The 10,244-nt window shown below is 34.5% G+C and overlaps 1 protein-coding gene across 1 annotated transcript; it reads right to left on the bottom strand.

Moving 5' to 3' along the window:
* Positions 1 to 2,114: 2,114 nt before the first annotated feature.
* Positions 2,115 to 9,048, bottom strand: LOC109217493 (nifU-like protein 4, mitochondrial). The gene is made up of 3 exons (XM_019381749.1): positions 8,668 to 9,048; positions 7,771 to 7,932; positions 2,115 to 3,351 (listed from the first exon to the last, which is right to left on the bottom strand). The coding sequence occupies exons 1-3, from the start codon at positions 8,888 to 8,890 to the stop codon at positions 2,891 to 2,893; spliced, it is 846 nt and encodes a 281-aa protein (XP_019237294.1). The 5' UTR covers positions 8,891 to 9,048; the 3' UTR covers positions 2,115 to 2,890.
* Between the last annotated feature and the right edge of the window lie 1,196 nt (positions 9,049 to 10,244).

The raw sequence follows: 10,244 nt of genomic DNA, 5'->3' as shown, positions 1-10,244 counted from the left end.
TATATATATATATATTTTTCTTTACCTTAAGTTTTTTTTTTTTGCAATTACAAATTTCTGTTTTTTCGTTTTTCTGCACCACCCACCCAACCCCCCTCACCTGCACCCCCACTCCCCCCTCCCCGCACTAAAAAATAAAATTTTTACTTTTTATTTATAATTTAAATTTCTGGTTTTTTTTTTTTTTTGGTTTTGCTGACCCCCCCCCCCCCCCGACCCCAAAAAAATATTTTTTAAATATATTTTCAGTTTTAATGTTTTATTTATCGGTTTAAAGGTTCAAAAATTATGAGTTTGGAGGTTTATGTGTTTGGAAGTTTACGGGTTTAGAAATTATAAAGTTCACAGGTTCGAAATTCCGCGGTTTTGAAAGTTTAGCGGTTCGAAAGTTTATGAAATTTGTGGGTTCGGAAGGTTGTTGGTTTGAAAGTTTATGGCTTCATGTTTATTATATCTAATATTTATGAATACTCTTGAGAAATCATTTTTTTAATTTGCGTACCAAATACCGAAAAATGAATAAGATTACAACTTGACGAAACACTTTCCGTTATACGAAACACACCTTCGATGAAGAGAGAGATACGGTTAAACAGTAGAGCACTATTCTTTAATGCTAGCGACAGCAATATTCCTAGAAACTTCTCTTTATCTTGACAAACACGTTTGGACAAGAATTAATTTCGAGATCAAACTTTGTTGCCCAATTTATAAGTGTTAGGAACTTTAAATATTCATGTTTGAATGAAAATGGAATCTTAAAAATGGATGGTAGTCAAACGCAATTCTTTACAATTAAATCTATTTTTGTCGAAAGAGCTCCTGCACATCTCATTCCAAGACGCTAGATAGTTATGTAGATTTACCAAATATTATTTAATTCATTAATTAATATATTATGTTGAGTGCTATAAATATTCACAAAAATATACTGTACACTACATATGTCTATTGATACTTCACATTTTCATTTTAAGTATCTCATGAATCGTGATGTATCAGTAAATGATATTATGTCATTGAATGAAAGTAGTGACTGAACTTGCTAGTGCCATTTAGTTGCATCAAGTTTTTGTGCCATTGCCGAGGACAAAATAGGCTATAAATATTTTCATATGTTCAATATTTTTCATATGTTTTTTTTTTTTTTTTGTTCTTTACCCTTAACTGTGTTCTTCTAGTGCATGGCTCAAGCTAGCGTGAAGGACTAGTCGAATAAGATCATCAGATAGAACACACTCTTCATCAAAGGTTGAGGAAGCAATATGAGTTGTTAATATTATTAACCACCAAATCCTCCAAATCTGAATACAAAAAGTTCATTGCTTGGGGAGTTATGCAACTCTCACCATAGATGCATACAGAAAGCAGGGGTGTACAAACCGCACCAAACTGAAAAGTCAAACCAAATCGATTAAAAAACCCAACTAGGTTTGGTTTGATTTGGTTTGGTGTTGAGTAAAAAAATCCGAACCAAACCGACGTATAAATATAGAATTTTCTTTAAAAAATGTCTAGAAATATTTGAGATTCTCTTACGGGATACAATATTTAAGAAAATATGAAGTGCTCCATATTTATTAATCTTAAATAAATGGGTTATATGATTATTTTCTTATTAAGTGTTACTGAAATACGTCATGACCACTCTCTTTGTTCTTCCATGTTCATATGTTAAGATCTATTAAATTATTATATCTTTTTCGAATTTCAAGTGATTATTATTATTATTTAGGTATCAAATGATTTTTATGTTTAATTACTAAATTCGGTTAACCTTGAAAGTGTATAACAACGAAAATTGTTGTCAGACGACTAAAAACTATCATGCGTTACTAAGTAAATTGACCCATAAGAATATTTAATAGATAATATGTCTGTCAATTTTTTACATTTTTACTAAATATATTTACTTATAAAAAATTTAACAAAGTAAGATTGAAATAATATTTAAGTAACAAAAAACCCGAAAAACCCGCCAAAACTGAACCAATTCAAACCGATATAGTTGGTTTGGTTTGATTTTGATAAAAATCGAACCCATCCGGTCCATGTACAGCCATACCAGAAAGTATGTAACACTTTAAAGATTAATGGAATGACAATTGACAAAGTTTTGCAGAAACATTGGCTCAATGCCAACTTTCCCAGAGGAGATTTATTTAACAAGAGGAGGTTTTTAAGGAGATTGATATTCAAATGCAGAGCCAGTCTTTAGTACAAATTGTCTGTGCTTAAGGATCCAAAAGGTTTCACTATCTTGCACGCTAGGCAATTAATACTTCCTGAAAATTATGTGATTCTGGTGCTAGTTATTATAATTTGATACCCTCAAGTATACTCACAGACCGGCTTGCCCAACTCTCTTTACGAACAAGGTTCCACTAGCAGTTACGTTCTAAGTTGCTTCTTCACTCTTCTGGAGCATGAACACATAATTCTGTAGTAACTAAAATTTGTAATTGCTCCTCCAAATCGTTGCATTTTCTTCTCTGCTCGCCGAGATTTTGATTCTATATACAAGGATCCACACTTCACCATTCAAAATGTACAAGACATAAAATGAAAATTTTCAGATAATCGACAAACGTATGGTTAGCAACTGCACTTCTGCATCTTTATAGACTCATTTAGGAGCATGTTGCAACCAATTGTCCCGTCTCCTATCCAGCTATAGCAGAAACTATTTATTAGAATGTTATCAAAAGAACTGCTGAATCAGAATTTTCGATGCATATAGTAGCTTATCTCGCATGAATTTGATAGATGCAAGAAACTTGTGCACTCAACATTACTCACTCTTTCCATGGAGGAGCATGAACAAGTCCTGCCTTCCCTGATTGAGATCTCTGTATCACCAAATCAACTAAAAGCAGCTATAACAGTATTACTACTCATATGGTGCACCAGTTAATCCAGGTTCTTCATCTTCATCCATTTCCTGCTCCACACCTTTAACCTCGGGCACATAATGCATGAGCATGTTCTCGATACCAGATTTAAGTGTAACGGATGAGCTAGGGCATCCACTGCATGCTCCTTGCATTTTCAATTTGACTATTCCCGTATCTAAATCAAATCCTCGGTATACAATGTCCCCACCATCATCTTGTACAGCTGGGCGAATACGAGTTTCTAAGAGTTCCTTAATCATTGCAACTGTTTCTGAATCATCCTCATGGATAGCTGTGTCCATGGAGGCTGCAGTGCTGGAGTCGAGGAACAGCGGCTTACCAGAAGAATAGAAATCCATAATTGCTGCAAATATTTCAGGTTTGAGGAAGTCCCAGGAAGCATCTTCACTTTTTGTAACAGTAACAAAATCTGATCCAAAAAATACACGTGTAATCCCTGCATGAAGGAAAACAGGATTAAACTCTTAGGCGCATTCATGAAGAAAAAAAAATAAGAATACTTCCTTTGTCTAATTTCTCTGACACAATCTCCTCCTATGCGTCCCAAATGTTTCACATAGTTCTACAAATATCAATCGATACAACTCATTTGTTTCAAGAATTCAAGTATCTATTATGCAACTAAGCGGTTACTTGATGTTTCCTCAATTACACTAACTTATCAACTATTACGCTTATTTCTTAATGAACTTAACTATATTTATTATATACAAGTCAAACTTACGTCGTAGAATTCCATATTCATTCAAATTATGTCACCCATGGAAGCAATTTGCAAAGGAAGTTGTCTCAAATACATACGCAATCTATCATGATTCACGCGGATTTAGCAAAAAAAAAACATAATACCATGGATGCAAAAGATCTATATTATGATAAAACCTATAGTTAAGTCTGGCTTCTTTTTTTTTGACAACTGAAAAGTCCCCGAGGGCAAATTGGAAACTCGGTGGAAAATGGGCACGCCTCTCCACTCTTTTAGACTTAAATACCAAGCTATTTTCTGCATCAAGGTTCGAACCAGTGACGTGCGCATAATTCACACATCACGTGTCACACTCTTACCCTTAGACCAAAGCCTTGGGGGCCTAGTTAATTTTGGCATTTATAGAAATCTTTTGTGTTAGGGAACTCCAATTTATTGAGTAATGGAAAGAAACATGTCCAAACGGAACAACATTGAAAACTTTCATTGCGGACCTCAACTAGTTTAGGCTTGAGGCATAGTTGTTGTTGATAGGGGACTATAGGAACTTCATGTCTCTATTCAGCAAGTAACCCATTTTTACTCATTTGAACTAAAGCAGAAAGTAAGAAATAAAATATATAACCTCCTGATAAAGAACAGAAAAGAGAAAATTCAGATCTTATTTGGCATCAAACAGAGAAATAAAATTCCTTTTGTATATAAGTAATCTATTGAATGGGATGTAACATGGAGGTACAACTATACACAAAGGTACCTGTTCGGCTCCATCTGGTTCATTAGTTCCATGATGCTTTCTACATCATTTATAATGTTTCTCCTACCAGAGAGTATAAAACTTGAACACATCCAAAGTTTACATGAGTTATATGATGATTTTCCCCCTAAAAAAATCCTACAATTGCTTTGCCCATCGCCACGGTATACATAAAGGTATAGTCTTCTGATCTCGTTTTTATTCTTTTCCACCTTCCACCCTTGCGTACTAATAAGTCTCTGCTTCATATCTCCAGGCATCACCAGTGAATAGGATATAAGTTCAGGAACATGGTCCGAATCTGTCATCTTCCAATCAAACCTGTCGTGAATGAACAGATAACTGACTCTGTTACTTTCTCACATAGACTGCATCTTCTGTATAACATGATGCCTCCTTTCTGCAAATTTTTCTATGTTGGACGAGTTTCATGGGTTGCACTCCAGCCAAAACAATCTACTTTTTGGGGAGAACTTTTGTTTCCCTAATCATCTTCCCAAGCCAATAACTATTTTCTATCATATTTTTACTTAACAGCACCCTGCGACAAGAATTAACCGAGGATTTCCCATCTTTGCTTCCAGTCTAACACATAAAATCTAACACTACTCCAATATCCTTACTGAGTCCAGTTTTACTATTAAGTTTCACACACCCGATACATCGAAAAAACTTCTGAAAAGTCCACTCTTTTATAAAATAATCCGCTAGAGTGCAAGTCTTGTTTACGCCCAGATTATATAAAATTAGAAACTTATCCCTTGTCTCTTTTTTGATAAGGCCCTTAATGTATTTCTCTAGCTATTTGAATATGCAGACCCTTATTTTCCTCCCGCAAAACACCTTTAATCATATAATAATTTAAAAACCTCAGATACAATTCACTGGTTTTCTGCACCATTAATACTCCTTCCCATGCTTAACTGTCCAACTCTTTTACATGTTATTCCTTTTCATCAATCTCCGATGCCATTTGAGTATCAAGCTCTTGTTACATCGCTTTGCTCCTGGACCTCCATCTCTTTTATTCTTCAAAACTTGTCCCTTTTACCAAGTGATATCTTTTATTGACACAACCTCCTTCACACAAAAAAACATTCTTTATTTTAATTTTCTGCTTCTCAACCTTTGGGGGAAAGAGATAGGGACATGTAGCAAATAGGATTTCATATACATACTATTGACTATAGTCAACCTTCATCCAAAGATGAATATTATTTCTCTTTTTTGGTGAAGAGGGCAAATATTATTTCTTCCAGGGGGCTAACTTCTTTTTGCACCCTCAATCACATCTTGCTAAATTGCAGTATCTTTTTGCCTTGCCCCAAAACTAATTCCAAGTACACTATAGGAAATTTGTCCAGTATCATAGACAGCTTATGAAAGCTCTGGCCAGCATTTATTATGAAATAATTGCTTCATTCTAAGTTAATATGTAAGCCAAGATGGCCTCAGAGACTAATAGAATCACCTTCAGATGCAGCAACTAATTTCCTTTGGCTTCAAATATGAGACACCTGAATAGAGAATATAATATTCTTCAGTATATTTTTTATAATGGTGGTGTCCGGGTTAACTTGCCCACAACTCAACTATTCAACTGGATACATATTACCTCCCCTGACCAGTGTTATCAAAGGCGCGCTTAAGCCCTGAAGCGAGGCTCAAAACATGTTGAGCGATCCGCCTCGCTTAGCAGGCGCTTCAGTATTGTCATCAACGCTCTAAGACATACTTTTCCTTGCCAATGAGCGTAATCCCGAAGAGGGACACTAAACAATTGATATTTCACTTTATCAAAAAAATTCTTCAATTTCTTCGTCCATATTTTTGGTATTCATGCTTATAGATATTAGTCTTGGACTACACATACATATTTGTTATTTTTCTTCATTTGCGTCTTTTTTCATTAAAGCCCACGCTTTATTTGTGCTTTGCGCTTAAAGCCCCAACAGACCTTAGTATTTTTGCGCTTTTCGCCTTTGATAACACTGCTATTAACACAGGTAACTTTCCCCACCAAGGCTTAGGCAGATCGTAAGAAACCACCTAGTGTTTTTTGTCTCTGCTAGAAATTAAATCCTGGTCTCCAAGGTTTGCACCCACTTTATTGACCACTAGGTCACACCCTCTAATGCAATTTCTTCCACATTTCCTTTTCTACTTTAATCTTGAAACCTTGTATCCAGTCATATATAGCTGCCATTTTCAAAATCAAGCTCAGTCCCTCCATTGCCAGAACAAATAAGAAGTGACAAAGGCGATCGTCCTTTCTTAGTTCTCTCCGACGAGAGGAAGTCCTTCAGGAGATCCATTAACTGTGGTAATGCAATATCTTATCCAGCGAATCCATTTTTCTCCAAATCCCAGGTTTCCATGATCTAAAGGAGAAAACTCCAGTTGACATAATCATATTCTTTTTCTAAATCAAGTTAGAAACACTGCACATTCCTTACTTATCCAAAAGAAAATGTGCAATCCTTTCTTCAGATAATGATCTAAAGATCATTTGCCACAGGCGTGGATCAATAATTTGTCTCTCTTGGTAAAAGCATTCTTGTTCCAACAGGACAAAAAGATTCTCCTGAAGCTTATATGGTTTCCGTCAACTCTCAAAGCTCTCTTTTCCATACTGATTTTTTTTTTTTATCAAGTAATTCAATTCTAGACTTTAGTAACCCCCCCCCCCCACCCACCCACCCCACCCCCAAACAAACAGTCATACCCCTACTCTTCCCACTATAAGGAACCATACCTCAGTTATTTTCAGTCATTACATTACAGAAGCTAACAAAAAGTATGTGGCTTCAGTAAAAATCTATGATGAAGACATCAAAACAATTATAACAAAGGAAAAGTCAGTTTGTGATTGCAAAATAGCAAGTTGGCAACAAAGATGAAGTAAAATATAGTTACACTAGACGACACAACATATGACCTCAAAGTTCAAGAGAATAGCGTCTCAAAACCGCTCCTTATTATAGTAATATGTTTATGCCTAAATCTATTTCAGATATGAGACAACAAATATACTCTAGACAGTTATATTTCACATCAAATATTCAGATGTTGTTGGTACTACCTTGACCTTGATTCAAAATTGAATGCACTATGCACAGCCAGTTAGCTAGATGATAAAAATGACAACTATTTTTCTAATAGCCTAAATCCTGCTATATAGTGTGTTGACAGCTGAATTTTTGCAAATCCACCAGATTAGGCATATTTTCTTCTGCATCTCTTCCATGGTAGTCTGAGAGAGAGAGTATTATAAGCACATCCCCCCACATTTCCCGGGCAATGCACTAAAGCATCTATGATTTCAATATAAAGGTTCTAACATAGATGTTAAATGTCTAAGGCTTTTCACGATTCTAAGTTTTGAGAATTACCATCTATTCCAAAGAGAGCCTTAGCCAGAGGTGAATTCATGGCAGAACGAGCATTTGGAAAATCTGCACTCCCAGCTTCCAGAACTGGCTTCCCAGGATAGAACATAAGGGATAAAGGGTTAGGAGTCGACTGAGTTTGGATAAACAAAGTCCTCTTCTGGCCTGTTCACAGCATATACAAGATCAGAATATATAACCATATTCACAAACTAATAGTTAGCACCCCCATTTACCAAATCAAGCAATTACTGCAACAAATATGTAAATCATAAAGTCTTAAACTTTTTGTAAAGAAGAAAAATGATGGAAAAAACATTGAACGAACTTGTTCTTAGAAAAGATGCCACCTTTTTACTTGCTTCTATATGGAAATCGCATAAAGAAGCAACATTTTCCCCATCTTCTACTCTCCAAATGTTGATAATGAATCCCATCGTTTTATCAGCAGAATTTAATAAATGCCCCATTTTTGCTCAATCATTTGTCCCAAATAATCTTAAATTTCTGAAAAGATTCAACAAAGTGAATCAAAACCAGCATCGTCTCTGGTTCCCTGCCCCCAAATTTTCCAGTAAACTAAAATTAAAAGCCAAAAGTATCCAGCTAAAACCAAACAGTAATGGACAATAATAACAATGAGCAAAAAGCACATTACACACAAACTCATATACATATACATTTTCACATCAAAATATACTAGCCTCAATGTCAAACTAGTGAACTATATGAATCCTCTATATCCATTACGCTATATTCGGGTCCGTTTTCATACCAATACACAACAATTTATCTTTTTAAGATTAATTAAAGGTTCTATAGTGACTATTCTGAAAAAATAAATTAAAACTAAAAAAGGAGAACTAGCTGAATATTTAAAAAAAAAAAAAAAAAACTGACCTCCGAAATGGCTCCATGGTGAAGGATGTGAAGAAGGGAATTGCGAAGGCTTTAACGAAGTGAAAACAGATAAATTAATGGGCGCTTTGGAAGATAAAGCGTATAAGAAGCGACGAGATGTAGAAATTGCACCATTTTCTGCTACATAGGGTTTTGTTAACAATCTATTGCTGTGGAGAGTCGCTCGATTTATCAATCTCCCTAATGATAATAAACTCTTCATTACTACAGTTTTGGACTTGTTTTCGTACGAGCTTCTGATAGTTTGTTAAAGCTTAATTTAGAGATTCAAGCTTGTCGAAATGTTTCAATGGCGGTTTTTGCTTTTGGGAATTTCAGAGGAAACGTCAAAACGCGATGATGGCGAAAGTAGTTGGCACGCTTTTCGTTTTACTACGTGTGTGCAAATTTTCTTTTTATAGCTATATTTTTCTATTTAGAGCCCGTTTGGATTGACTTAAAAAAAGTGGCTTTTAAGTATAAGTGCTTAAAAGCACTTTTAAGTGCTGGAGCTTGTTTTATAAATAAGTAGTTAAGTGTTTGGATAAAAGTGCTGAAACTTAAAAAAAGTTGTTGAAGTGTTTGGTAAATAAGTGCTGGCAAGCACTTGTCTGTTAAAATAACTGAAATATCCTTAAAGTTGTTAACACTATAAAGAAAATGATTACGATAATATTTTATTCTAAATTAATACATATACCAAAAAATTATAATTTAGTTCATTTTCTATTTAAACTGATCGCCTAAATATAAATTATTTATTTAAATAACATGCAATAATCTATTATTTCACCAAAAAATATTTTTTCGGCTCATAGCTTCAAATTCTTTGTTAACATGTAGACTCATTGAAAATTTTGATTTCGAATATAGTTTCACCAATTTAAGAAAAATGAGGGATTCAACAGCAGTCTTTTAAAAAAAATGTTATGGAACCAAAAAGAAACTAAAACAAAACAATGTATATAAAATATTAAATGTATCCAACATTTACAAAGCTACAGTTGGCTTTACGTTTACAACTTCAAACAAATTGATAAAATTTTGGGGAATGGCAGCAGAGATGACACGTGATTATTAATTAGTAAGGGAAGGATAGTTTTGGATTTAGAAAAAGTAAAAGGGATAATAACTCTACAGAGAACAAAACACTGTTGAATAACTCTACAAAGAACAAAACACTATTTTTCACTCTCATGAATCCAAAACCAAAAGAGTTCGGCAATGATGGAATTTGGAAGGCACAAATTGAAAATGGCAAAGGAAAGGAGAAAAAGAAAAGATTATGAAATTTGGAAGGCAGAGATTGAAAATGGCGGAGGAAAGGAGAAAAAGAAAAGATTGGGGTATTTTGGAAATTATACATATGTATCAAGGATAGCAATGTAAAACACTTGGTCAAAGAGGGATGGCTTTTATGCTAGAAAAAAAAAGTTGGGATTACCCAACTTATCACTTTTGGCTTAATTTGGACCTTTTGGCTTAAAAACATTTGACCTTTAAGCAGATTTTAAGTTTGCCAAACACCTCAATAAGCTAAAAAATGACTTAAAAGCTGGTTTGACCAGCTTTTAAGC

Source organism: Nicotiana attenuata, unplaced genomic scaffold (genome assembly GCF_001879085.1).
Source record: "Nicotiana attenuata strain UT unplaced genomic scaffold, NIATTr2, whole genome shotgun sequence".
Lineage (NCBI taxonomy): Eukaryota > Viridiplantae > Streptophyta > Magnoliopsida > Solanales > Solanaceae > Nicotiana > Nicotiana attenuata.
This window is presented reverse-complemented; position numbering and strand designations above follow the sequence as displayed.

Bases quoted from the DNA above. Each gene is read 5' to 3' on its own strand.
- LOC109217493 (XM_019381749.1), bottom strand. From the start codon at position 8,890: ATGAAGAGTTTATTATCATTAGGGAGATTGATAAATCGAGCGACTCTC. The intron at 7,933-8,667 runs GTCAGTTTTTTT...TGCTGTGAACAG, and splicing joins ACCATGGAGCCATTTCGGAG to GCCAGAAGAGGACTTTGTTT. The intron at 3,352-7,770 runs GTAATTCTCAAA...TCCTTCATGCAG, and splicing joins GGCTCTCTTTGGAATAGATG to GGATTACACGTGTATTTTTT.